The 27,386-nt window shown below is 58.7% G+C and overlaps 1 protein-coding gene across 1 annotated transcript in view; it reads left to right on the plus strand.

The window, feature by feature from the left end:
• The window catches only part of SHANK3 (SH3 and multiple ankyrin repeat domains 3), a 385,152-nt gene that overhangs the window by 9,931 nt on the left and 347,835 nt on the right, over nucleotides 1-27,386 (plus strand). Inside the window, exons 2-3 of the mRNA XM_075024471.1 lie at nucleotides 218-267; nucleotides 15,464-15,784. Of these exons, the coding sequence (XP_074880572.1) occupies nucleotides 15,533-15,784 (252 nt within the window). The 5' untranslated portion in view covers nucleotides 218-267; nucleotides 15,464-15,532. The remainder of the gene's footprint in view (nucleotides 1-217; nucleotides 268-15,463; nucleotides 15,785-27,386) is intronic.

The following is a 27,386-nucleotide window of genomic DNA, read 5'->3' on the forward strand; positions in this document are numbered from 1 at the left end:
CAGGTGTTGGCGCAAGCTGTAGGTGACCTTGCCTCTCTCCCTGGTGTCTTATAGGAGGTTTGCTCTGGGGATGTTCTTGTTCCCAGCCCTGCGGGTTCCACACCTCCCTGCTGTCCTGAGGCTGAACCTGCTGTCTGCATGGGTGCAGTGTGCCTGGGGGCCATGTGTGCGGTGCGGTGCGCTGCACTGATGTGTCCTCGCTCTCTGTTGTCCGCAGGTTGATGAAGGAGGAGTGCTGTGACCCTGTGCCTGTGACAGTCATTTCAGGTAAGCACTGTTCTGTCCTTCCCTTTCTGCCTTCAGAAACAACCTGGGCCTCCTGACAGGAGGTGATGGGGAGAGGGCTCAGGCTGGTGAGAGCCCTGCAGCCTTGTCCTGGGAGGGAATGGCCTGTCTGGGGCAGTGGGGACAGGGACCCAGCTGTGGTGCTCAGGGGCAGCCACATGGAGAGCTGAGGGCAGAAACGGGGCTTGTGAGGGCTGGCAAAGGATGGCAGGGCTCAGGTTGGAGGGGACAGGATGCGTTCAGGCAGACTGCAAGCGATGCAGAAGCAGATAGGAGTCAGGGGTAGGTCATTGCTGTGTGACATGCTTTGAGGAGGCATCAAGAGGAAAGCTCTGGGGGGATACTGTTAACCAGGTCTGCCTGGGCCCATCCAGCTGGGATCCAAGGTGCCCTCTCTGATGGGATCCCCCCAGGCCTATCCAGCTGGGATCAGTACCACTGTCTGTCTGGGACAAGTACCACCAGTCTCAGAGGACAGGAGGGTTCCTGGACATCACACTGGTGTGGGTGCTTCTTCCAGCCCTGGCTGCTCAGGTGCTGCCTCATGCAGTGGGGCTTCTTCCTGCCCTGCCTGAGGACACCGGACCCTTTGCAAGTGCTGGCCATCCGCAGCACTGGTGTGGCTGGTGATCGTGTCACCCCACAGCTGTGCTCATGGACTGGGTGCTGCATGCACGGTGCTCTGCAGACCAGGGCAAGGTCTTGATGGGAGCTGGATGCAGTTGTGCAGCATGTTGTGGAAGGCATTTTCTTCACCCCCACTGAGTCATTTAGGCTTTTGGTGCTGCCTCTGTGGCTGCTGTCAGGCTGGCACGAGGGGAGTTGCAGTGCCATGGTGTGAGGCCAGCCAGCTCCTTGTGTGCACAGTGAACCTGCAGCACTGTTGCTGGCAAGTGCCAGAGCTCATGTCCCACAAAAGGAAGCAAAGCAATGGTGGGTGCCCCTACCCCAGGATGCCAGGCCAAGGGCAGGGGCGGTGCATGCTTCCTCCCAGGGCACCGAATGGATATGGGCAGTGAGGGATGCAGCAGCTGCTTGCTGTGACTGTGGTAGGGCCAGAGCCTGGCACAGAGGGAGGAAAGGGCAGCCAGAGCTATACTGGGGACAGGGAAGCGTGAGGGACAACACGGGAGAGGGGAGCGGGGAAGCTGCTGCCTACAGCTGGTGGAGAAGCAGCTTGAGCTGTAAGACACAGCTGGGGAAGGGTAGGGGAGAGATGTCCCACGGGAGTGGGAGATGGAGAAATAACAAACGTCTGCCCATGATCTGGGGCTGGTCTGTCCCCTACCTGCCTTACGTTCTTTGCTTGGTGGTAGGCCCAGTCTCCTGCTCTGAATCATGCACTGCCCTGGCCTCTGCACAGCCTTCTTTCTTCCCTCTCCACAGGGGTTTCTTGGTGCCCTGCAAGGACCCCAGCCCCTACCTGGCACAGTACCGGCTGGTTCCTGGCAATGGAGGGTCTGGCATATGCTATTCCCACTCCAGATGTGCACACGTGGAGTGTGTCCCCAAGGGTGTGTACCCACCTACTGCTCGCTGTGCACCAGTGCAACCAGTGCTGGGGCTTGCGGGGGAGCAGGACTCCAGCTTCTGCCCCCATCCCCAGGCTGTGACCTGCCAACCTCCTTCACTGCAGTTGTTTGCCATGTCCCACGCCAGGGCAGGGACGAGCTGAGAAGCGAGGGACCCCCGTGCATGTGCACACCATATGGACACCTCTGTGGGGCTGGGGCTCATAAAGTCCCAGCCTCACCCAGCCCCTTCTCCCTGTGCACTAAGCAGGCTGAGCTGTGGTGTGCAGCAAGCTGTGTATGTCAAGCTTCAGGGTGCAGGCTTGGAAACCAGAGGATGACACAAAGGAAACATAAAATGCTAATGCACAAGAATGGTGGGTGCTTTTTCTGGCTTCAGCAGGCTCTTTTCTGAGCCTGCAGCTTCATTCCAGGACCCCTGAAATGTGTTGCCACTTCACCTTGTGAATCGTCCAGATAATTCAGGCTGCCCGTGCAGGGCTGGCTGTGCTGCGTGGGCCGAGCCGCGCAAGCTGAGCTGCGTGTTTCCGTGCAGGGGCTGGCTGCGCTGTGTGGGCTGCGCTGCGTGGGCTATGCTGCGTGTTTCCATACAGGGGAGTCGCTGTGCCGTGCCAGGTGGTTCAGGGCTGGGGAGCTGCTGTGCTGTGAGGGGTGCTTCCCCGCAGGGCTGTGCCAGTTGTCTAGGCATGGCTGCCAATGCAGGGCAGGTGCAGTCTTGGAATATGTGTGGTGGGGATGAATTGTATTTGTATGGAGATGTGGGCATTTATCCAAGCTATTCTTCTACTGGCTTGTGTGTTCCTCAGTGAAGTCAGTCCTGCCTGGTCCCAGAGCACATCCGCGACTTGTGGGGCCCAAATCTGATTGCTGTGGCAGCATAATTTCTGAACACTTGCAGCAGATCAATCCACAGAAGACAGTGCTCTGATCTGGTCCTCCTCGTTCCGCAGCAGAACAGCAGACCCCAGTGGGAGCGGGGCCCATGGAGCTGGGCTTGGCAAAGGCAATCCCTGTTGCAGGGCTTTGTTCCTAGCCCTGAAGGGGAAGGACCATCCTTCCCTGCTACAGCAGGAGCCCAAGTCTGTGGGACACAGAGAGACTTCTCAGCGTCTGCGGGAGGCTGTGGCTAAGTCAGGAGCCTGGCTCAGTCCTGCCCCACTCTGTCCCCGCTGTGGCTGCCTGGCCGGCTGCTGCCTGGAACCTCTTCCTCGACTCCTGCCAGTGCAGCAGCTCTGCCCTGTGCTGCCTCTGCGAGGTGGGACGGGGCTGGTGGCAGGGCTGGGCAGGGGTGCAGAGAGGGGAGGGATGACAGAGAGGCGATTAGCGTCTCAGTCCCAGACAAACAGATGGAGGCGGCCTTATCCTATTACCTAAGGGCTAAGCAGGAGAAGCTGGGCGGTGTGTTCAGGCTGGCTGATCAGTGGGTGCTCTGGGCTCCTGCAGCGGCAGGATGTTTTTCTGGGGTGTCAGCCACCCCAGCACCCGCTCTGGATAGTGTCTGCACCTGGGCAGCACCGAGTCCCTGGGAACAGGTCAGATATACACTCCTAGACAAGGGGTCATCACTGGCAGCCCTGGACCCTGCGCTCTGCTGCTGGGGCCTGGGGCTTTGGCAGGGAGGCCATGGCGTCTGCAAGGTTGGGGTGCTGGGATGGTGCAGGGGCTGTGCAGGGGCAGGGCCAAGGCCATCGCAGGTGAGGCTGAGCGAGGGGATTGTGATAGGACCTCGCTGGTGGCAATGATGAGGGGGCAGTAGGTCCTGGCAGCAGCAGGGCTGTCCAGGTCGCCTCGCGGATTGTGTAATTCCTAGAGGTCCTCGACTTTCTTGCTTCTTGCTGTGTTGTGCTCCTCCGAAGCTGGAGCCGGGAGGGTGGAGGAATGGTGCGGGATTGCAAGAGGTACAAGGCAGTCCTGAAGTCTGTGCAGCCCTACAGGTGTGCAGGATGGCAAGCTGGGTCAGCCTGGGCCATGGCATCACCCACACATCGAGGGGCTGGGTGTTCACCTGGCTGTGCTGCCGTGGGTCTGTGTCTGCTGCCCGCTGTGCAGGGACACAGAGGTGCTTGCTGAGATGAGGCTGGGAGGTGTGGGAACCTAATGCTTGGATTTACTTGTCCTTGGGCTGTACCACCTTCCTGGGCTGTGCTTCCCTGCAGCTGTGCCCAGCGGTGGTGTGGGAGGATGGAGGGAGCAGATGTGCCAGCCTGTCCATGGTGGGGCAGGCTGCGGGGTCCTGTTCCTCCTGGCTGTGTCCTCACCCAGGCATGCTGCTCTCCTGCACTGGTGGACTGGGAGTGTGTGTGTGTGTGTGAGGGTCCTAATGCTCTGGCTCCACATGTGGAGCTGATGGGGGTTCAGTGACTTGTGGGACCAGAAGAGATGCCAGTCCACCCAGTGCACACCTCTGGGCAGAGGTGTCTGTGGCCAGGCTGGTCCACGGGGCTCTGGAAGGGTCTGACTCCCTGCTCCGGTCTTGGTGGTGATTTCCAGTGGCTCTCGTGGTACTGTGGATGGTGCAGTGCTGCCAGTGAGGAAAGGTCTGTCCCTGTCCCTGCTGGTCCCGCATGGCAGCGTGACCTGCTGACTGGGCAGGCAGCAGGGTGCAACTGGGGGGGACCCCAAGTGGGATTGCACAGGGCCTAGCATGTGCTCTGTGAGAGCTTGTAGCTGTGGTTACCAAGGTGACTGTGTTAAGTGATGTTCCTATGGCTACGCACCGCTCGTGCTCAGAGTTACTGCGGGGGGGGGTGTACGAAGCCCCCAGGATCCCCAGTGCCTCCCAGTGAGGCTGTTCTCATTGCAGCCATCCCCTGGCTCCTGCTCTGGAGACACTTTCCTGGGGTGGGAGAGGCTACATGGGCACCTCTCGGTGCTGAGCTGCCCCACGGGCCGTGTGCTCTACTGGACTCTGCAGACCCCGAGGGTCCGGGGCTGGAGTGGACGTTTGCTGTCCCTGCCTGGGTTTCCATGCCCGGCAAGGAAGGACCTGCGGTTTGCAGACAGCCGTGTTGGGACAGGCTTGGGGCGGGCCCTGCGTGGTGATGGGGCTCTGGGGACACCCTCCCCACTAGAGCAGCAGTCACCACATCCCTGGAGCCCTGCATTAGTGGTGCCAGCTCCTCATGGCACACGGAGCCCGTGGATCTCAGCTGCATCGCAGGGGAATAGGTCCTGCAAGCTTCAAAGTCTTCAGCCACCTCTGCCTTTCCCTAGGCTCTGTTCCTCCCTTCAGCCAGATCCACCTTGAGATGGGGTCCTGTGGGGACAGGCTGGGGTGCTGCATGGCCCATGGGGCTGACTCCGAGCGCATGCGGCGCAGGGAAGGGTGAGGGCAGCCCAGGAGGAAGGACCGTGGTCACTGATGCTTCACCGGGAACCGGCACAGATATGAGACGGGGCTGCAGGGCAGGAAGCAACGGGGACTTGCCTCATCTCTGATGGAGAAGAGGTTGGGGAGAGCTGAGACGTGGGTCAGTCAGAGAGGGAAAGGGTTTGTCTGGGAAGTGGTTATCCACTCTGAATTTGTACTGGAGTGAGCCCAGGCTGGGAGGAGGCTCGAGGGACTGTCCTCGCATGAGCAATGTCCCGGTGGTGCTGACCATGGCCAGGGCAGCTGTTTGCATCTTGCTGCTGCTGTGGGAGCCTGGAGCCCCACACAGAGGTGTTCTCCCTGAGGGCAACCAAGGATGCACAGAGCCCAAGGAATGAGGCAGGGATGCCACAAACCCCAAATTGCCTGAGAGTTAGCAGTTCCTGTGCAAGACCAGGAGCTGGCTGGTTCAAAGAGGGTGGGGAACAGCCAGAGTGCAAGCAACAGACCCCAGGGAGGTGGGTGTGTGACAGAAACCTGGATTTAAGAGGCCACACATACGGCCAGGGTTGTGTGTGCAGTCTGATAGGGCTGGGTTACAGACTTTCCACCCCAGCCCCTCATTCCTGCTCTTGTGTCACCGTTCATTGCCACTTCTGCTTTACAGGAACAGCTAGAGCTCTGAGCTGCTCCTGCTAAAAGCCATCAGGACAAAATGGGCTTGGTTTTAAGCTGGGCCAGCTCCCTGGGCCAGCTGGCAGCGTGGGTTGCCTGTGTGACTGCATGTCCAGCCCAGGGGTGGAAGTGAGTGCACAGGGATGGGGGCAAGGACCAAACCACTGTGTCCCAACATTGCCGCTGAAATGCCTGTGTGGTACAGCCTCAGCATGCACGTGCTGTCCTGCTCACCAGGCCACTGTGCTACCTGCCCAGCTCGCCAACGGAAGGGGGCATGTGGCCAGGCAGCAGGCAGGGCTGAGCCTGGCAGTGGCTGTGCTGCCCCAAGAAGCCACTCTCAGGGCTGTGTGGCCAGTGCCTGGCACCAGATAGCACTGTACTCCATGTGGGGACCGCAGGGACAGAGAGAGGGTTTGCTGGCCTGTGCTCCTTCCTCCTGGCTGGGACCAGCCAGTGGGTGCTGCTCCTCCACCATGGTGGCTGAGGGGCTTGGCTGGGGCTGTTGGCTCCTGCTCTGCCCTGCGCAGGCTGGCAGGGAGCTCTGCTGCCCATCGGGTCGCCTCCAAGGGGTCTGGCTCCTTCCCACAAGGGGGGCAGTCCTGTGTCCCCTGTGGGGTGATGGGGCAGGTGGTGTGGATGACGTGTCCTGGAGCTGGGGATACATGACCCTGTGGGAGGTAGGCAGCCGGGAGTGTGTGCAGGGCTGTGACCAGCTGGAAGCACACATGTTTTGGGCCAGGGATTACCACCGTCTGTCCTGTTGACCTGCAGAGTCAGCTCTAGTTGGGACAGTGGCAGGAGTGAGCAGAAAGCCTTTGCTTTGGCCAAGCGGGGCTGCCCCGGCACTAGGCCAGCGGGGAATTGGCTCCTGTGGTTTTGCGGTGCTGTGCTCGCTGGTGGCCAAACACTGCGCTCCTCTCCCACAGCAGACGTGGGCACGTGGTGAAGGGCTGTGGGACTGCAGGACAGCTTTTAAGGACAACTCTCAGGAATCCCTGTGCCTAAGACTGTTGCCCCAGGGATGCCCCTGCCCCTTTGGTGGACACAAAGGAGCCCCGGTGTTCCCAGGCCTGCACTGTGTGGGCATAGGATGCTGCTCCTTGTCCTGCTGCCCCTCACTGGGGTCAGCACCGCAGCAGGTTTGCTTCCAGGAGCAGTGCATTGCCGGACTTGCCCTTTAATCATCCACCCATCCCCAGTGACCCACTAACCCTGGCAAACGGAGAGAGGGAAAATCAATTGGCAGGAGAATTACCCATCAGGCGCTGTAGGACACTGTGGCCACACGCAGGCTGATCAATGAGCACTGCTCCCTCTCCCTCTCCTCGTTAGCTCTGTGCATCCTGACGCTCGGTCTGGGGCCACAGTAAGCACAGTCCTGTGCCTGCCCCTGCCTCTGCCTGCATGGGTCAGTTCTGGAGGACATGGGCAGCGGTGGCAAAGGACAAGATTGGGCTGGTACGGACTGCTTTGTGCTACCTGTCACATGGGGCTGGGACGGAGCCATGGCAAACAGCAGGGCTGACTGACCTGCTTGTGCCCAGATAAGCAAGAGGGACGACTCTGGCATTGCGGAGCCCTGGCTCTGGGCAGGGCCCTGCCTGGTAGCCGCAGGCACGGAGCTGGCAGGATACTGAGGACCAGCCCTGGGTCAGTGGGAAGGCTCCCTGTGGGAGCCCCAGACTCCCGACACCCCGTGCGGGGCACTGAGCTCAGGCCTCGTGGTGGGGGCAGAGCAGCACAGTCCCTCCCGCTCCCCGTCCCCCCCGCGGAGGCCACCGTGCCTTCCACAGTGCCTGTAACCATCGACCGTGTGTTCCAGCTGCAGCTGCAGCCGCCCCTGGTAAATCAGTAACGTCTGGCCTGTGCGAGAGGACGACTCTGCTTGTCCCATGGGCATTGCCAGCCAAGCGAAAGCGGACGCTCCCCAATCCTTTGAGGTGAGGGCTTGACTCCCTGCAGTGGCGCGGGAGGGCTGGGGGCCCCGAGCAGGGCTGTTAAACATGACCCAGGGCTCCTCCCTGGTCCTGGAAGGACTCGGGAGTGATGAGGAGCTTGCACAGCACCTGCATGCAGAGCTGCGGCCAGGCTCGGTGCTGCTGCAGGAGCAGAGCCTGGGGTGGGAGCCGCTGGAGCAAGCGTCGGGTCCGGTCTCTGGAGGGGCAGGCATTGCCTGGGCTCCGTGGTCACATCTGCAAGGTCTGGCAGGGCAGGGTTGATGCTGGTGCAGGTGGGTGGACATGCTGCCCTGTCCCAGAGCAGCTGCCTTGGTGCCTATCTGGAGTAAGTCAGGTGAAGTCTGTCCTAGTTGGTCCTTTCACCAGCAGCGAGGCAGAGGCAGTACCCCAACAGCTCTTCCTGCTGCAACTGCAACAGCCCCAGTGCACGGGGCCCATTCCCAGTGATCCCAGTAGCGACAGCCCTGTGTGCTGCTCTTTGCACCCACCCCGGCAGCAACACCCCAGCAGGATGCCGCATCTCTTCTTGGCCCCCACTTGTGATGCTGCTTATCCACCCACAACCCTGGTGTGGCGCGGAGAGCCCCGGAGCACAGGGACCTGGTGCAGCTTTGTGTCCTGCTGGCGTGCAGCCATGGGGGAGAGCTGGGCTGTGTGTGCTTCTCCCACACGTCAGCCTGGCCCAAGTACCTGGTCTCCACCGAGTCGGTGCTGCACTAGCTATCGCTCCCTGCTGTGTCTCCCAGGAAAGCAGCACTGGTGCTAGAGAGCAGCTGCCTGCAGCCTCCTGTACCATGCCCAAAGCACCAGCCCTTGCTGTGCAGGCTCACCTGGGGATGTGGTGAGCCAGATGCTCCCATTGCATGTGGGGACCCCGTTCCTCAAAGGGCCAGGCCTTTCGGGAGTTGTAGAGTCACTGGGCATGTGAGTGGAGAGGCGAAGCCCGAGGCGGTGCACCAGCGGGCTCGATTTGCGTGGGAAAGCAGGTGCTGGAAAGGTGAGGAAATTTAACCCTGATTCAGCCAGGGAGAACTGCCAGTCACAGGCAGGCTGCATTGTTTGCTGTAGTAGATTGCTGCTTGGAGGTTTCTGCAAGACAGTGTGGCTGGGTGCAGGTTAACCCACTCAGGTGTTTGTCGCCACAATGCCTGGGTGGCCAACAGTCCCTGCAGAGGAAGATGCAGAAGGTGTGCGGTTCTGCTTTGCCCCCATGGTAAGACTTGTAAGATCTTCCTTGATTCTGGAAAGATTGTGCCTGTTGCTGTTCAGGTGTCAGCTGCTATTATCCTTTTGTTTCCAATACTCCCTAGCAGACTGTTAGCATCTGTGGGACTGCTGCTGGGGTGAGAGCTGAGACCTCCCTGCGATGGGCGCTCTGGGTGACAAGGGTTTTGAAGCCTGAAAAGGCATGAGCCATGCACAGGACTCCTTTTGAAGTGCATTATTTTGTGTCCTTAAGTATGAATCTAACCTGCGACTGGTCTCTGTGACCGGGGCCCCTCCTGAGTCTGTCGGTCCATCCAAGTGTGTCCCTGGGGGAAGGGGTCTGCCATACAAGCGGAGATCACGTAAGTGGCACTTGTTTAGCCTGCAAACTGAAGTCTGAGTTTGGATCTAATTGCTGCCTGTGATATGTATATAAATACTTACATAAACAAAGGAGGAGAGAAGAGCTGCACAGGCTAACAGACAATGCTGACGCAAGAGTAGGGTAAACTAGCCGTGAATGAGTGGGCTAGAAATTAGGCCATTTCTAACCATCACAGCAAAGAAGGGTCTGAAACAGCTTTCCAGGAAGAGGAGAGAGCATGAGAGGAGACCTGGAGGAAGGAGTTTGGTAAGAGGATTTCAGACTTGGCACCTGGGGTGCCAGCAGCCCTGTCCCTGAGGATGGAAAGAGCAACCTCCCACCATCCCACAGCCTGGTGCTGGCCGGCTCTTGCTCCGCACAGCGCTGGGCTCTCATCCCAGGCTGCAGGACCTGGTGCCAATGCTGACAACAGCCGCAGGTCTTTGCAGCCCTCTCCGGGCTCCCTTCGGCTGCACCAACCAGCTCTTCGCCCTGCCACAGGACGGAGTGGCAGCACCTTCCTTCCCTCCTCCCAGGGGAGGTGCCAGCTTGCCGTGGGGAGTGCCTTGGTTTCTTCTTCCTGCTCTTTTCATGCCCTGGGGCTGCTTGTCTTCCTCAGATCTTACCTGTTGCACCTTTCTAGGTCCCACTGCCACACTGCTAGCACCGCACCTTTCCCAGGATTATCCCAGCTGGATGCCTTCCCTCCAGAGGAGGAGTAATTCAGTGATACACCAAGTGACGGCCATGGTTCTGCGTTACCTCTAACCCCGCAGGGACCTGGAGCCCCGATGGAGAACTCCAAAGATGCCAGAGCAGTGTTCAGCAGTGTAGTATGGGATGATCCCCATGGCATGGCTGCCCTTGATGGAGGGATTTGTGAGAGATGGCAGGGGAAGGTGGTTTAGACTTTAACACTGAGAATGGTGGAGAATGGGGCAGGCCATCGGGGAATGCTGTTTCTCACAGCGTAAGAGGTAAAGGTGGCTAAACTTTATAACCTCTTGTGAGGGCTATTGCAAAGAGTATTTGGAAATCCAAATGAACTGCTCTAATCTGGGTTTCACTTATTGGTGCTCCTGGTGGCACATGCAGGGAGCTCTGCTAGACTAGTGAGGCGTGACTTTCTTTGATGGAAGCATTACTGATTTGTTCCTGTCACTATAAAATCTTCTTGAAAGATTCTATAACTCTCTTTGATGACTTTTCATCCGTTTTTCCTGGTGTTAGAATAAGACTCATTGGATTATAATTTCTAAGATATTCAACTTGTATCTTTTTTCAAGATAAGTGATTTTTTTCCTCAGCAGAGAAGTTGATTTAATAAGAGAAAATGAATGTGAATGACTCTGCAAGTCTGTAATGGAGTTTGGGGGGGGGTGGCCAGTGCATTTTTCCAGCCATTCACAGTTGTGTCTTAAACATTATTGGGAACTAATGAGGTACCAGAAGATTGGGAAAAAAAGCAAGAATAATCCTGACAATTACCATCTGGAGCATTTAATTTTTCCCCCTAGTGAAATAACAAGACAGAAAAAAAGGAAAGAAAGAAAACCAATGAAAAGCAATAGTTGAACGGAACTACAGGCAGAAGACCAGAGGCACAGGCTCAGATGGGTGCTGCTGCCTGGCTGAGCAGAGGGAGATTTGCCCCCAAGAGGCCACGAGCCAGAGCCACCTCTGCCCACTGGGACACCCTGGTTGCAGGGCTGATTTAGGGCGTAGATCCTGGCCTGCTCGGTTTGTTGCCGCAGGGTGGTATCTGAGGGTGGCTGGAGTTGTGCTAGCTGAGGCAATGCGAAGGGATGGTTGTGGCATTGCTCTCGCTTAATTCCCTGTGCGGCGGTGTGTCAGAGAGGGGAAGGCAGCGGGTGGGAGCCAGGCCCTTCTGCGGCAGCGCACGTTCAGATGAGAGCTGTAGCATTTGGGGGGGGTCTTGTGCAGAACGGTGCTCGCTGTCAGCAAGGTGTGCCCCTCCATGGGCATGGCTCCAGAGAGGTGATGGGCAGAGCTTGGGATCCTTCCCCAACGCCTTTGGGCAGATGGATCTGCATCCAAAGTATTCCTCTATGTTGGCTCTAGGCTTCCTGCAGCTCACGGATCCTCGCCAGCTCCGTGAAGGTGCAGGTGTACACGTGTGCCCCAGCTGCAGGAGGTCTTCCTGCTCTGCTGCTTGAGAGGGTGTACAAAAGTGTGCATTGCCGTTGTCCCATCTGTTCCAGGGTCTGCCCGCCTCTGTGTGCAAGCATGCCCACGTGATGCAGTCAGACCACGTGTCGCTTGTATTTCTGATGATTTATCTCCTTACTATGTGCGTTTTTCCAAGCAGAACTTTGTGTTCCTCCTGCTCTTGTTTCTAATCTCTTTAGGGCCTTTTCACTTGCCTGCTCCCAGTTTCACACCACATTTCATTAAGGTGCTGTTTGATCCCTTCTTCCAAGTCACTAGTAAAAAAAAAAATTAGTCACAAGCCTGGCCCAGACCCAGTCCTTGCCCCGAGTGTGGGGCAGTAGCTGAACAGCAGTGGTGACAGCTTGTTTTGCATCTAGCCTTGGGCTACTTTCAGACCTGACCAAGAGCCAGGCAGAGCCAGTCTCCCATGATGGCATGTCTGGCGAGGCTCTGCCTGTCCCATGGCAGCTGCCAGCCTCGGGGAGCAATCCCAGGCCAGGGAGTTCTGACATGGGCCCTTCGTTTGCCCATCTCCCGGCCTTGCCGGGCAGCTGGCATGCACACAGCGTCCTCTGGACAGACCTGGCTTCCCTCAGCTCTGCTTCCTCTGCCAGGGCATCAGCTGTTGAGATTTGAGACTACAGGCTCTCAGGGTCGTGTGTGGGTCGTGACGGGTCCTGCCAAGGGTCTGCGTGGTCCTGTCCTGCCCTCAGCCCCTCGCCACAGGGTGCTGGGCGCTCCTCGGACCCGGCCGTACGCTGTGCCTCCTGGTCATGCTGTGTCTCAGTGTGCATGCGAGGACGGGACAGCCTCCCTGAATGCTGTGCCAGCCTCACCCGTTCCCTGGGACCCCAGCGTGCTGCTGGTGGCAGCCTGGGAGAGGTCCCGTGGACCTGTGCTCACGTGGCTGCAGGTTTCTTCTCTTGGCCTCGAGCTGTTCAGTGTGACTCCGCCTGCTGGATTCCCAGTTCAGACTTTCCGTGCTCCCCTCTCTGGCCCTTGTTTGACAGATATTTTTGCCTTCTCCCTTCCTGACCACTCTTACTCCTTTGTCTTTTGTGCTGTGAGAGACCTCAGCCAGTGGCTCCTTCTTGGCCGTTTGTGACTCGTGGTCATTTCAGACGCTTGTTCCCTCACCAGCCCCACCTTGTCCCTGGTATCCCTGACTCAAAGCCACAGAGCCCAGCCTATTCCCTGCAGCCCTCACATTTGCCGGGTGGCCTTGTCTGCTTCAAAGCCTGCATCCCTTCACCTGAGACCTGTGAGCTGCTCAGCCCCAGCACGTGCTCTGCGGAGCTGCAGTTCTGATCCACCTCTGCCTGGGGCCTGGAGAGCTGCATGATGGGGTATGCTGGGTGCTCTGTGGAGCAGGAGGCTTTCCAACACTGCTGGTCTTGTCTCCTCTTGCCCCAGTGCCCTGCTAGAGAGCTGTTCTCAGAGCCTGGGGAGAAACAGCAGGAGAGCTGCTGTGGGATGGGCACCCTGGAAAGGCATGGTTTTGGCTTGCTTTGCTGCTGGGTAAGAATGTTTTCTCATACCTTAAAAAGGGACTGGTTGGGGATGACTGAAACTGTCACGGCACTGTGTCCTCCCGTCCGGACCCATGCCAGGGTGGCACTGAGAGATGAGGGGCAACGGGAGTGCAGGGGAAGCTGGATACTCCCTGGTCCTTGCATTGGTGAAGCAGCAGCAGACAGAGAGGACCTGCGGCTCTCCAGTGCGGGGGTGCGGATGTGGATTGAAGGAAAGGAGCCCAGAGACCGGCTGGTTGCTCCTGGGCTGATCTCATTGTTTGTCATGATCAAGCCATGATTTCTGTTCTGGGGCTAGTGCCATGGAGTTGCAGTTCTCATGCTCCAGGACCCGTTAGACTCGCCCTGTGACCCCGAACTTCCAGGTCTGTGGATGTAGCCTTCTCCGCCTGTCCTGCCAGTGCAAGGCATTTGCAGTAGATGCTGCTCCAGCTGGGAGAGTTGCTTGGGGCTGGCTGCCCTGGCAGAGTCAGGCTCTCACTGATGCCTGCCTTGTGCAGTCCCTCGGCCTCAGGGTGGGAGGGCTGAAGGAAGAGCCATTAGTCATTTCCTGGACAGATCCAGGCCATACTGTAAATCTCTCCAGCTCTCAGTGGTTTGGGGGCTATTTCTGTTTAAGGATTGTCACGTAGATTAAAGCCTTGAATCCCAGCCAGTGATGGACCGGACACACTCCCATGCACAGTCCTGCAGGGCTCAGCCCAGAATCCCATCTGCTCTTGGCAGAGCAGTTGCTGGCCTGTCCCTGCCTGGGAGCAAGGGCTTGACCTGCTGGGCAGGCAGGGTCCTCCTGGCTTTAATTAGCCCTCGCTGTTGGGGGGACTGGCAGAAATAGCAGCCTGTGGTGGCGGCTGCTGGCATCTCTGCTCTATGCTGGAGCTAACGGTAGCTGCGCCTGCCACCACTCCAGTGTGTGCGCATGTGGCTTCTCTGACTGAGACAAGTCTCTGGGGTGGAAACAGGTCAGCCATCCTTCCACTCCCAAAACTTTGGCACAAGGGCACCGCTGCATCCTGTTGTCCAAGTAGGAGCCAGTTTGGGAAACCCCTGGCAGACAGCCCCAGCTCCTCACCCGATGGGCTGGTGGACGCACTGCTGGAGCCTGCAGCCCAGGGGCCAGTCTGGCTGTTTGCGAGTGTGCACAGACACGTGCTGTGTGGTGACCGCCTCCGAGCAGGGGTGTCGGGGAACAGTGGGCAGCACTCCAACAACTGCAGGATAAACAGTTTACAGGGCCAGAACCAAGACCTTTCCCTGTAAAACCCAGAGACAGACAGGGTGCTGAGCCCTTCCAAGTCACACCTGCTTGTCCTGCTGATGTCCAGCCTCCCTCATGAGTCCCCCCTGGCAGATGGGGAAGGAGCCAGGCAGGCCCTCCAGGTATGCTGGTGCAGCTGTGGAGTTGGAGGATCATGGTTGCAGATGGGGGACAGAGCCACTGGGATGAACTGCAGGCATTGGTGGTGGTGGGGTGAGAGACAGTTGATCAAAGGAGCAGAGCAGGCCCCAGAAGCTGACACAACCTGTCCTCTGCCCTAGGGCACTGTGTCCAGATCCCCTGTGCTGGCTGTGGTGCGTGCACTGTGCTCTGAGCCCTCCCTGGGTGAGCAGAGGCTCTGGGTGTCCATGTGCTTGGGATGCGGTAAAACCCAGGGCAGGTCCATGCTTTGCTGCCAGGATGAGGAAGGGTCCCTTTGGCGCAGCTGGTGGGAGTCACTGCAATGGGGGCTGTGCCCACTGTGGGGGCTGGGGAGGGCATGCAGTGGCAGTTGGCCCTTGCGGGGGGGGTGGGGGGGGGCACTTGTGGGGATCCCCACGTGGTGTGGGGCTCCTTGGTGAGGTCCCTGATATGGGGATTCCCATGTAGGGTGGGGGTGGTCCCCTGCAAGGCCCTCAACAGGAGGACCCCTGGGAGAGGGGTGTCCGCACAGGGTCCTTGCCACGGGGAACCCTGTGGGGGTGCCTCTGCGAGATTCCTGCGTGGTTGGTTAGGGGTTCCTGGGTGAGGGCCCCGAGATGGGAATCTCTGTGTAGGGCAGTCGGGGGTCCTGTACAAGGTCCCTGGGGGGGTGGCCTGGGTCAGTATGGGGGTCCGCACCAGGTCCCCGAGTGGAGGTTGGGTGTCCTCCACTGGGTCCCAGCCAGGAGATGGTCCTTGCCGGGGTCCCCCTGTGGGGTCCCTGTGGGGGTGCCCGTGTGCAGTATGGAGGTCCTCCACCGAGGAAGGTCCCTGCCGGGGCCGGGGCCGGGGGGGGGGCCGGGACCGGACCGCGGGGTCCCTGCGCGGATGCCCGTGTGCAGTGTGGGGGTCCTCTCCCGGGCCCCTGGCGGGGCACGGTCCCTGCCGGGGTCCCCCCGCGGGGTCCCAGCCGGGGTGCCCCCGCGGGTCGCGGCAGCCGCGCTCACCGCCTCTCCTCACCCCGCAGGGCCCCCGGGCGGGCTGTGAGCGCGGCCCCCGGTGCCGGTGCCGGCCGCCCCGCCGCGCCGCACGGAGCATGCCTCTGAGCCCCGCCGGCAGCAAACATGAGAGCCCGGAGTCGCCGCCGCCAGAGCCGCCGCCGCCGCCGGAGCGACAGCCCCGCGCCGCCGGGGAGCCGGGCGCCGGCCTGCGGGAGGAGACGCGGCTCGACCCGGCCCGGGGCCCCGGCGGGCCCCGCTCCCCCAAGCTGGCGGCCCCGGCGCGCATGGAGGAGCCCGCGCCCGGCGCCATCGTCGTCCGCATCGGCATCCCCGACCTCCAGCAGACGGTGAGTGCCCGCCCCGGCCCCGGCCCCGGCCCCGGTCCGCACCCCGCCCCGGCCCCAGCCCCAGCCCCGCTCCGAGACAGCTGCCGCCCCGGTACCACCCGGCAAACTTCGCACCGCCGCGGGCGGGGGGCGGCCGGCCGCGGGCCCGGCAGGACGGCTCCCCGCTGCCCTGGCTCCCCGGTGCCCCGGCTTCCCATTGCCCCGGCACCCCATTGCCCCGCTCCCCATTGCCCTGGTGCCCCGGCTCCCCGTTGCCCCGCTCCCCATTGCCCTGGTGCCCCGGCTCCCCGTTGCCCCGCTCCCCATTGCCCCGGCTCCCCTCTTCCCCGCAGAGACCGGCGGGGACGCGGGTGGAGCGGGCCGGGCAGCCCCGGCTGCGGCGCTGCCTGGCCGGGGCGCAGCCTGGCCGGGGCGCTCTGGGGCCTCCGGTGCGGCTGCAGCCCAGGGCCGCTCCCGCCGCCCGGGGCCCGCACCGGCCCGGGACCGGGCTGCACTCCGCCGGCTGCCCCGAGCACGGGGGACAGCGGTGCTGGGTGTGGGGAGCTGGCACAGCTCGGGAGGCTCCAGCACCGGCATGGTACCGGTACCAGTACTCCACCGGCACCGGGATCGGCTCCGGCACCGGTACCGGCTGGGCTGCGGGAACACGGAGCCGCAGCGCAGCGCTGGGAACCGACAGCCGCCTGCTTGCTGGCGGCGTGGGTGGGCAAGACCGAGCCGGGTGTGCGTGGGCTGTGCGTGGATGCCGAGGTGACCGCAGCGGGTTCCAGGTGTCAGGCCCGGGTGCAGCGCAGCAAGTTGCGGTGTCTGCTTGGTGCACCACTGCACCGGACGGCGGTACGGTGAGGTGTGGTGTGCCGGGCCATGGTGCCGGTACCACAGGCGGGATGTGCAGGTGCGACCTTCCGGGAGCCGAGGTGTGATGTGGGAGGGCACGGGCATCATGGTGCGTCAGCCGGGGGTGGCTGTGATGTGGGGCAGCACGTGTGGCACGGAGGGGCAGAGGGTGGCATGGCGGGTGGTTACCCCTGGGCACAGCAGCTGTCTGGCAGGGCGTGGAGGTTGAGGGGTGGCTGTTACAGACCGGAGCAGTGCTGGGGGTCACCTGGGGCACTGGCTGCTTGCGGGGAGCGACTGCTTGGAGACAGCCTGGTCAGCGCAGGGAAAAAGTTCACTGAAGGGCTGCAGTAACTGTGGCCCTGGTGAAGAGTGCTTGTTAGAGGTGGAGTGCTGGGAGCAGTGGCTTGCCTGGGGATGTGTGGGCTCACAGAGCCTCTGCTCTGGGACAAGGTGTTGCAGGCAGGAGAGGAGGTGCCCCTTGGAGATGAGGGGTGGGGGGAGATGAGGAGACAGTGAGACTGGGGGCGAGCAGAGCATTGCTGGGGGTGGAGGGGACTAAATCTCCCGGTGGGGAAAGAGCTGTCTTTTGGAGACTGGCCTGGGGGTCCTGCTCAGTGACAGAGGGGTAGTGGCTGGGGCCAGAAAGCTTGCTAGAGGACAGCGGTGCTGGGGCTGAGGGCCGAGCGCTTGGGGCTGAGGTGCTGGCATGCTCACAGGCACAGCTCTGCAGGCTCAGCTGCCAAGTGCTGGGGAGCAGCAGAGGCAGGCGAGGCAGCGCTGCCTTTGCTGTCGAAGAATCGGACAGACGCTCTGCTCTGGCGAGGACTGACCTTGTGCTGTAGGAAGGGCTTTACACCTGCTCTCTCCTGCCCCAGCCCCTGCTGGGGTTGTGAGCAAGGCTGTCGGGGACACAGTGTCGGCTCTTTCCCTTCACTGCTGTATTAGCCCCAGCACATCAGCTTCTCCTCCGTCCCGAGCTGATGCCCAGACCTGGGTGTCATCCTGCTCCAGCCCTCACCCCAGATCCCATTGTGTGATGCAGCACGGGGCAGGGCCCACAGACTGTCAGTGAGGGCCCTTGCTCTGCACATTGCCATGGTATCCACCTCTCTGCTTTGCTGTTCCTTGGGCACTGCTCTGCACCTCCCTTCCCTGTCTTTGTTTTGTGAGTATGCGTGGGCATTGGAGGAAGCAGCGATGCTGGAGACCCCCCCACCCCCTTCGAGTCTTCCAGGGGGTGGACGACTGCAACTAGGGGATCGTCCCAGAGTCCGAGTGGAGCTGCTCAGCCATGCCAGACCGAAGATCACCCGAGGCAGTGGAGGGAATGGGGCACTTCAAGCAAAGCAGAGCATCTTTGCATATATAAAGTAGGAATTTCCCTCCCAGATCTCCCTTGCCCAAGGGACAGATGCATATCAGAGAGCTGAAGAGTGGAAATGTTTCTGGTGCAACCTCCGGTGGGCTGGGGGTGGGAGCCAGCAGAGCAGGAACCCCTGGGGAGACCCGCAGGCTGCCTGGGGCTGGGGTCTGGCGGCATTGCTCCCCTCGGATGGCCGAGCGGGGCGGGCAGGCAGTTGGGGTGCTGGCGGAGGTGCGGTGGGGAGCGCTGGGGACGTGGGGCAGTGCTGCTGGGTGCAGCTAAGAGCACCACAGCGCTCGCATCCTGGCAAGCGCAGCCTGCGCACCGCCAGCCTGGTTGATGTGCAGAGGAATTCACTGCAGTCGCAGCTCAGGGCTCGGGCTTTGCAGTGTGAGTAGCAGGAGCTTGCAGGTCGTGCGTGGTGGTCATGGAGGGGCAGGGCTGCCCGACCAGCCCTGTCCCTGCTGCCCGTCCCACGGGGCAGCGTGCACTGGATTTTATGGGCTGCGGATGGGAGTCGGAGGCTGTGCTGTGGCACCTGCTCCCCTGGGCAGAGAGAGGCAGGATGAAAGCAGATTTGGGTGCAGGCTCCCTGCAGAGCAGGGACCGGACCTGCGCAGCACGGCTGCCCTGGGGAGCTGTGGGCAGCAGGACAGTGTGATGGCTGTGCTGTCAGACCCTCTGCTGCCCTGCGGGCTGGGCGAGGGGAGCCAGAGGAGCCAGACACCCCTGCACAGTACTCCCGTGCTGTCACCAGCACGCAGCCATGCTCAGGCTGCTGTCAGGGGCATCCCTTTCTTTCAGACCAAGGCAGTGCCTGCAGAGGGCTGTTGCATTTATGATTCAGGTGGGCGCTGACTTCCCAAATAGAAACTGCCTGTTTTGCAAACTCCTCTTCTGTGCTAGCTGAGGTACCTTCACTTAAATAAAGGGAGGCAGGAAAAACCCAGCTGGCTTAACAGTATGCATCCATAAGAGCTGTATGGTGTCTTGTGACTGGCCCTGAACTTCTCTAGGCTCCTGTGCATCATCCCCATGCATCAGCTCTCTGATCTGGGCACTCGCAGTGTTCATTCCTCATGCCTTGAGCAGGCAGGCTTGGTCCCCATCTGCAAGGTGACATCCAAGCGGATGGTGGCCTGACCAGTGTGAAAGGGGACAAGGGGAAAATGAGCAATTGAGCCTGTCCCATCTGCCACTGCTGGGCTTGCCGCCGCACTCCCATCTCCTCCGTGAGGCACTCTGGGATGTGTTGGAAGATGTTTGCTGTGTTTTGGAGAAGCTCGCAGGATAGATGCTCTAGAGCTGTGTGTGTTCCCTGCGTCCTCCTCCCCTCTTACAGGGCATGGGTTCCTTGGTCTCACCCAGCTGAAGAGCAGCAAGGATCCTAGACCTCTTCCCTGCTCCAGCTCCTGGCCCGTACGGATCCTGCTCCTCTCTGCAGTTAGTGGGTGTTGAGCTGGCACCTGTCTGACTGGAGCCCAGCTGTCCTTCTCAGGGCTGCTGTGGCTTAGCAGGACTGCAGCACACTGTCCCTCAGGCCAGGTGGGGACCCCTCTCCTGGCGTGGTGGTCTCTTGCTGCTCAGACCCTTTTCCCTGGGCTGGTATAGGCCTTTGCACTTCAGAGGAGCTGCCGCTGAGCTGTTGTTCCCCGAGTCTGCATCCGCAGGGCAGGGAAGACCCTGAACCACAGGCACCTTCCCAGAGGTGTCCTTCCCCTGCTTTTGCTGCTCTGCTCCTCTGGCTTTGCTGTGGCAGTGGCCCTCCCTGATGGACAACCAGCAGGGAGGCTGACACTTTGGCTGCTCTGTGGGTCTGTGAGGTGGTCTCGCCCCAGGCCAGGCTTAGTGTCTGCACCCTGGGAGGAATGTCAGCCTGCAGGTGCAGACTGGGACTCAGGCAGGCTGAGGAAAGGGAAGGATGTCCTGTAGGCAGGAATAAGGGACAGGACCTTGCAAAAGAGGCAGTCAAATGCCTGCCTTGTAATGGGAGCACTCCTCACCTCCTCTGACCTGGCTCTGCTCTCCTTCCTGGACCTGTCCAGAGGTTGAGTTGCTCTGAGCAATGGGGCACATGCATCAGAGGTCATCCAAGAGAAGAAGCTTTCTTCCCTGCTTGCTCTAGGAAAAGCAAAAACATAAGGAGAAGGGATAGGACCCCAACAGGGATCGCTGGTCTCTGCAGGACTGTGTGGTGCCGGCAAGGGGCTGATGTGCCAAAGGGGTTTTGCTCACTGAACTCCAGCCCTTCCCCAGTCTGAAGTAACCCTGTTCCCTCCTCCCACGGGTGTCTTTGGGGCTCTGGGTCTGGCTTGGCAGCTGCAGGACATGGCTGATGTGCCATGGGCTTTGCTATAGCAAGCTCTGCTAGAAGGTGGGATTGTCTCTTTTGGGATCGTCAGGCACAGGGTGGACAGGTAGCTTTTCAGTAACAAGTCAGAATCCATTAGCTGCCAGCGTTTCAGAGATCAGGACTTCAGCTGGGCCAAAGCTCAGTTTGTTCAAGTTCACATCTTCTGTCAGGGTTGGAGCCTCCAGGTGGGTTTTCAGACTGTGAAGCAGCTGAGTTTTCAAGTCAAGTTTCCCAGCTCTCTTGGAGTTGTCTCAAGCCTCTTTTAGGTTCCTTGGCAACTCTCCATCACTGTGTTTATTCAGCTGAAAGCCTTTGAATTCACTCTTAGTGGTTTCCATTGTTAGGATCAAATCTCCACCCCAGGCTGTGACCTTGTCTCTGAAAAGGCAATCTCTTCAGGCACATCACTGTTTATATCCTAATGATGGGCCAGCACTTTCAGGTTAAATAGTCTGAGCAACCTGCACTGACTCTGAGCTCAGGGGAGAGAGGCTAAGCTGCTCTACACCCATACAAACAGCTTGAGAAATGGAACCTGAAGTGCAGGAGGAACAGGACATGTCTCCTACTCTGCACAGACACATGAGACACAGAGATGCAGGTGGAGACAGGACAGAAGGACGGGCCCTTCTGCAGTGCAGAAACTGGGGAGGGGTGTGCTTGGATGGGAACTGGGCACATCTTAATTACCAAAAGGAGACTCCCTTTCTCACAGTGTAGAAGTAGCTGCTGGCATTCCTGCTGTGGAGGTGAAGAGCTCTTCTGGGGACAAAAACAGGCTATAAACCCCTCAGAGTACTGACTGACACAGCTTGCAAATGGCCCTCCTTTCTGACAGGCAGAGTTGCCCCAGCGAGTTGCACGGTTCCCAAAGCCTATGGGCATGGGACAGCCTTGCAGGCGATGGGGGCTATGGACTCTTCTGGGCAGGGGCAGAGGCTGGGGCTGTGGGAGATGAGCAGTGCTTGGCACATGCTGACACACTCTGCTCCTGTGCTGGGGAGTGCCTGGGACCATGGTCAGGAGCCACACGATGCCCTACAGCCTGAAGAGTCCTTTGTCCTGCATGGCCCCTGGTAGGCAACTCCACTACTTAGCTGGATATTTTTCATGGTGCCCAAAATTTGCTGTCCTCTATTCTGGGAGCTCTTTGTGGCAGCTGAGGCACTCCAGGCAAGTGTTTGGGGAAAGGGTCCTTGCCTCCTCTCCTCCCCTCCCTTCTCACTAGCAGTTTCCAAAGGATTCTTAAGTAGCAGTGTCCCGTGTGTCTGGGGGCTGAGCTTTTTGGGAGGTGCCTGGGCCTGCCCAGCCTGCTGTGGGGTCCACCGTGATGGGACCCCAGCTCCTGCTCCTCCCAACCAGACTGTTGGCGCTGTGCTCCTGCAAGCAGGTTTTGGGGGATGGCAGGTGCAAGGGGGTGACCAGTCTGCTGGCAGCCCTGAGGTGGACTGAAGTCGGGGCAGGTCATGTTTGTGGCCCGGCAGGAGGAGGAACGACAATTCATGCTGTAGTGGAGGGGAAGAGTGATACTGAGAGCAAAGAGACCCTTCGAGGGGCAGATGCTAATTTGGGAGGAGAGACAGAAATCTGTTTGTATTGGAGATGCACAGAGCTGTGGATGGGTTTCTTGGGGTGGTGCCATTTGGGAGCATGTGGGCTGAGTCTGGGCTGCACAGGGAAGCCGGGCATGCAAGGATGCCGTCTGAAGAGACCATCCGTCTATGGGAGGTGTGTGAGCATGGCTGCATGGCGATGCTGGGAACGTGGGCTCTGCTTCTCACCAGCAGTGGCAGAGTGGGCAGTGGGAGTGGGAGCCGCTGTCTCTCATGGCATCTGTTTGGGTGCAACCCTGGGGTGACAGCCTTGGCGGTTTCAGGCCCGGTCATCCGTTCCCAAACTGGCGGGATTACTGTCAGTAAGGTGGATTTGCAGCCCTGGGGAGAATGTGGTCTCATCTGCAAAGGGGATCATGCTGAAACATGACCCGTTAGATGTGTTGCAGCCAGGAAAGCCTGGGTGATGCTGAAGGATCTGCATCCTATGGAAGGATGTCCTGTGGTGTCCAGGCAGCGGGGTCTGGCATGTCTTTCCTCTGCTGGCATCCGTCCGTGGGAGGGCTCCTCCCACATGCAGGGCTTTGGTGATGTGTCGGGGACCTGCAAAGCAATGTCTTATGACCAAGGACCTTGGAGGTGTGGGACCACCCAGCTCCATTTGCGAGAGGCTCTTGAGGTCTCTTCTGAGGCCAGGGCCTCTCTTTGCTGCAGGATGGAGCTGCTCATTTCCCTCTATGGCTGTAGAAAAGGCTCTGCCCTCATCCCGCTTCTCAGTCACCTGATACTTCAGGTTAATATTCTGGCTTGTTATCTCTTTAATGCAAATGAAAGAAGAGCCTGACAACCAGTGCACAAAGCATTGATTCTTCTGTTAAGCCAAGGGAAGTGAAGAAATAAATTTTCATATTATAAAAGAGAGATAGGAGAAGTTTTCCTGAACTTCTGCTTAGCCAGGACTGATGGTGGGAAGGCAGGCTGCTAAGAGACGGTGTGGCTTGCCATTCATTTGGGATTTGATTTGAATTCACTGTGCCACAAGCCCATGAGCGTGGCTGCAGTCCATCCTGCAAGCAGTACCAATGCTGCGTCTCTGCAGCCTGGTGAGGCCGGGATGTGGTGGCCACAAGCCATGGCAGAGCAAGCTGCCCACCGACGACAGAGGCATGGGGATGACAGAGGCATGGGGACCGCACACAGCTTTGCCTGTGGCCGGAGGGGAGGTGCGGTGTGCGCAGGGCGGGTGGGGAGGGGGCTGCGGCGCCTTTGCCGACGTGGCTCTGGGTGCTGCAGAGGGGCTGTGCGACAAGGGACACTGGTTCTGACCAGGCGGTTTGGAAAGGAGGGCTGTTGTGTCTCTAAATAAAAGGCCCTTTCTGTAAAGCATACTACCTGCTGCGCTGTTTCCTCTCCCTAAAAGAAAAGCAGAGAAAAGACAGGGGAATGTAGGAAATGCCAGTGGAAACCTCTCTTCTGAGCCAGGGAGTGCCAACTTGCTGGCAACTTGCTCTGCAACAACTCTTGCTCTGCTGCAGTGTGCTCTGTCCCCTGGTGTTTGCCCACAACACAGGATGGACTTTAACTATGAAGAGTATGTGAAGAGGTGCAGTCGCTTTGCCTGTGCTGGCTTGGCAGCTGCAGGCGCTCAGCAGCTCCTGTGAAGCAGCTGGCAGGGCCACTGCAGCACGGCGCTGGCAGGCACAGCAGCAGACCTGCCCGCAGCCCGGTCTGGCTTCCTGGACAGGGTGCAGTCCCTTATACTGGCTGCTTCCCTGCAGCTACAGAGAGTTTTATTCTGCATGGCTGTGCAGATTGCCATGTGCTAAGTAACATGGTGCTGACTGTGGACACCTCAGCAGACAGAAATGCTGAGCTCATGGAAGTAATTGATATGAAAAAGATGAATGAAACTATATTTAACGTTTGTTGTGGGTTAAAAAATCCTATAGTAAAAATCGTAGTGAAAATCTGCTGTCACGTATGCTTTATATAAATTGCTATCCCAAATCCATGTTGCTCCCGGGATGGCTTCAGGTGTTGGCAGAACAGGAAAGGCTTCCTGGGGTCGTGGTGGCAGAGGCCTGGGGCGGCCCTGCGCTCCAGGGCATCCTGGCTCCCCACAGGACCCCTGGCACCAGGGCTGATGTAGTTAACATGCAGACTTTGGGTACATCTGCCCTATATACACTATGATATGAATCAACACAGGGGACCACTCAGTTGCACAAAATCCCTCCTCACCATCAGCCGTTGCGGCACAGAAAAAATATAAGAGGCTGCTGTCGTATCAAAGGAGAAGGAAAAATTGTCTGGTCGGTGGTGTAGTCTTTGAGCAGCGGTGTGTGATGGTGTAATTAAGGGGTGCGTGGTGCTGAGCTCACAAGGGGGCAGAGCCAGTGTGCTCCGTATTCAGCAACTGCCTGCAGACAGTGTGGCTGGCAAGTGCCACTCTCCTCTCTGGCTCCACGGATCATCTCCAGCAGGACCTAACACTTGCTGGTAAAGCCTGGACGCTTCTGGCTGCCCTTGTGTGTGTCAGTGCACTGCAGAGCTGAATTTGGGGAGTAACCCTGGTTGATGGGCTGTGCAAACAGAGTGGGTGGGCAGAGGCCAGCAGTGTGCTGTGACTGAACAGGGCTGAGCAGACCCCCTGCGGGAGAGCGGGGCTGCAGCCCAGGGTCCGGCATGCTGGCAGCATGGCATGGAGAGCCCAAGTGTTTCACCAGTCCCAGTGCAAGCCTCCAGCCACCGTCCCACTCCCTGCTCAGCTGTGCCGGGAAAGCACCAGTGTGGGAACTGGGCTCGTCGCTGGTGGCAGTGGTGTCCAGCGTGGAGCTCCACGTGCCCGCTGACAGTGTTGTGCTGGTGTTTTGCACCACAGACCCATTCCGTACTGTGGCTGTAGGGCAGGGAATGGATTTATTTTGACAGCCTGGGCTCTGTAGCAACTCCTACGATAGCAATTTATTTGGAGTTTGATAACCTGGGAACCTTCGCTCCTCCTTTAACCCTGGTCTGCATGAACTGCTGGTGCACACTGCTGCTGGCCCTTGCACAGGGAGGGAGTATAAGCCTGGGCAAAGGAAAGAGGAGGCCAATGTGCAAGGCCCCGAGGATCCTTCCTAATGCTAGTGGAGCTTCTCTATCTTGCCTGCCTGCTCCTGCATTCGGCCCGCAGCTGCTTATCCTCCGGGAAGAGCCATTTCAGCTCAGCTTTTGGTTGTGCGTTGCTCTGTGGGAGGGGGTGGTAGAGACCCAGGATAAAATTATCCAAAACACCCACAAGATTTATGAGATTATAGTCTGTTTTTTAAGGAGACAGAAACATGCCCAAGCTAAGGCTTGTTTCTCTGAAATAGTTATGAATTGTGGGTCTGTGTCATTAAAACACATTTGAAAACTGATTCCCAAAGTCCTGCGGCAGGAACGCTTTGGAAGTGAGTCGCGACCTCGTTTGGGGCCCATTGGTAAGAAAAGGTGGCAATACAGAAGTAATCCTAGGAGAGCGCAAAAGTGCCTCCAGCAGTCATCAGAGTCCTCTCTGTCTGCAGCATGTGCTGGCACTGAAATCCTGCAAGGTGTCTGACCAAACCTGGGATATATCCTGTGGGAAAATGCTTTCTGCAGCAGCCGGTGGGCAGCACTGGCTGCCCTCCACATGGCCAGTTGCCACCATAGTTGTAATGATGGAGCAACAAGGCACAGGTTTTCTATTTACTTTTTCACTGGAAGCAGGGAAAACTTGTTCCAAGGAATCACGGCTCAGCACATCGCATAAAAAATGTATACATAGAGAGATAAGGGCCTCTTGCAGACGAGTGGTACTTAGGAAGCTGCTAACTATTGGAGAGCTGGAGCTTATTGAAATAGCTTGGAAAGATCTAGAGGAACAGTGATGTACAGCTGATGAGACTTCCTCCTGGAGATTTCCAAGGGCTTTTCTTCTCCATTGTGTGCTGGCAACTCTTTTTCTTTTCCCTTTTAAATCATGTTAAAGCCAGACCAAGGAGCTGCTGTCGGTTAAAATAACGTTTTTCCCTGTTAGCTTTAACCTGCGGCAGCTCCCTGCGCTGGGTCAGCGTGCGCTTGTGGAGCCCAGGGAGGGGACGGGCTGCCTTCGGCGGCATCAGCCTAACGTGTCCGTGAACTGTCTCCTTCATGGGGAACGCAGGCCTTTCTCCTCTTCTGGACTGTGTTCAGCTGGATCTGGTGTAAAATGGCGACCACAGATGTCACTGCTGGCAGAAACAGTGACTGCCGGTTCCTGCCCCGTGCGGAGCCAACGCTGGTGCTGCCCCGGCGCTGCGGGGTGGATCTGGGGAGGCCGAGAGAGGTGGTGTCTAGCTTTATTCCAGGTGTTTACACTGACTGACACCAGGGATGTGCTGTGAGCTCCCGGCGGCACGGAATGGTGCCCGCTATTTAAGTATACACCCACCCACACTGCGCTCTACTTGGGTCCTTATCCGCTATCACAGAGGAGGAATAAAAAGCTCAAAATCATGTTCTCACATTTGATCTTCTCCGAGGCAATCTTTAACTCGAGGAATGGAAAGGCCTTGCTTTACCACAAAGGCCTTTCCCCAAGGGCCGAGGAGGACACTGCCCTGTGTCCCGAGGCTGTGCAGGAATGCCGGGGCTTCCTTCAGGAGGAGGAAGAGGCGGGAGCCAGCCTGCGCAGCTGGCTGTTTTCTGTGCCCGGAGAGGGAAGGGAGCCCGACAGAAAAGAGGGGTGAGGAGAGCGGGGCTTGCGCCGTGGCTCTGCCGGCATGGCGGCTTCCTAAGGGGCAGGAGCGTGGCTGCCGGCCGTGGTGCCAGCCCTCCGCTCCTGGGCATGCAGGCTCCTCTCCTCTGTCCCGGGCTTTGCCTCTCACTGGTTTCTCAGTACCACGTAGATCCTAAAATTCCTTTTTCTGTGCTCTGTTCTGTCTCAGCTATGTGAGCCGTGAAAAAAGAAAAGAAAATCAGGAGAACCTCATTGCTGCAAAGGGAAGACCTGGAGGTCAGGAACTGACCTCCGGAATGGCCTAAACCTGTGCTGGAAACTTTGATCCTTGGCCAAAGCATCTGCTTTCTGCTGATATAAAAATCTCTAGCTGTCGACAGTTGTATTGGATTTTTCACCCCTTTTAGGGGAGAATCAAACCACTTATGCACATGCTTTGAGATGCTTTTTGATTACAAGCTGCACATTGTTTTTCCATAGGAACCCGGCCTCTTTCAGATCAGATTAATAGTGCTCAATGAATGAGGCAGCTGTTCCGCTTTTTTTTATCTTTCTTATTCACTGTGCAGCCCCATGCTTCATTACTGTACGCTGTTGAATGCGGCACCAAGCATGACATATTTTAAAGTCCTTTTGTAGCTTTTTTTGTGTCTGTTTTCCTAACGCAAACGTTTGAGCACTCTATCAGCATCAAGACAGTAGGATCTGTAGAAGGGTGGACCGAGATCCTCAGTATAACAAACCATTACATTTTGCCCCGTGTCCCT

Source organism: Buteo buteo, chromosome 4, assembly GCF_964188355.1.
Source record: "Buteo buteo chromosome 4, bButBut1.hap1.1, whole genome shotgun sequence".
NCBI lineage: Eukaryota > Metazoa > Chordata > Aves > Accipitriformes > Accipitridae > Buteo > Buteo buteo.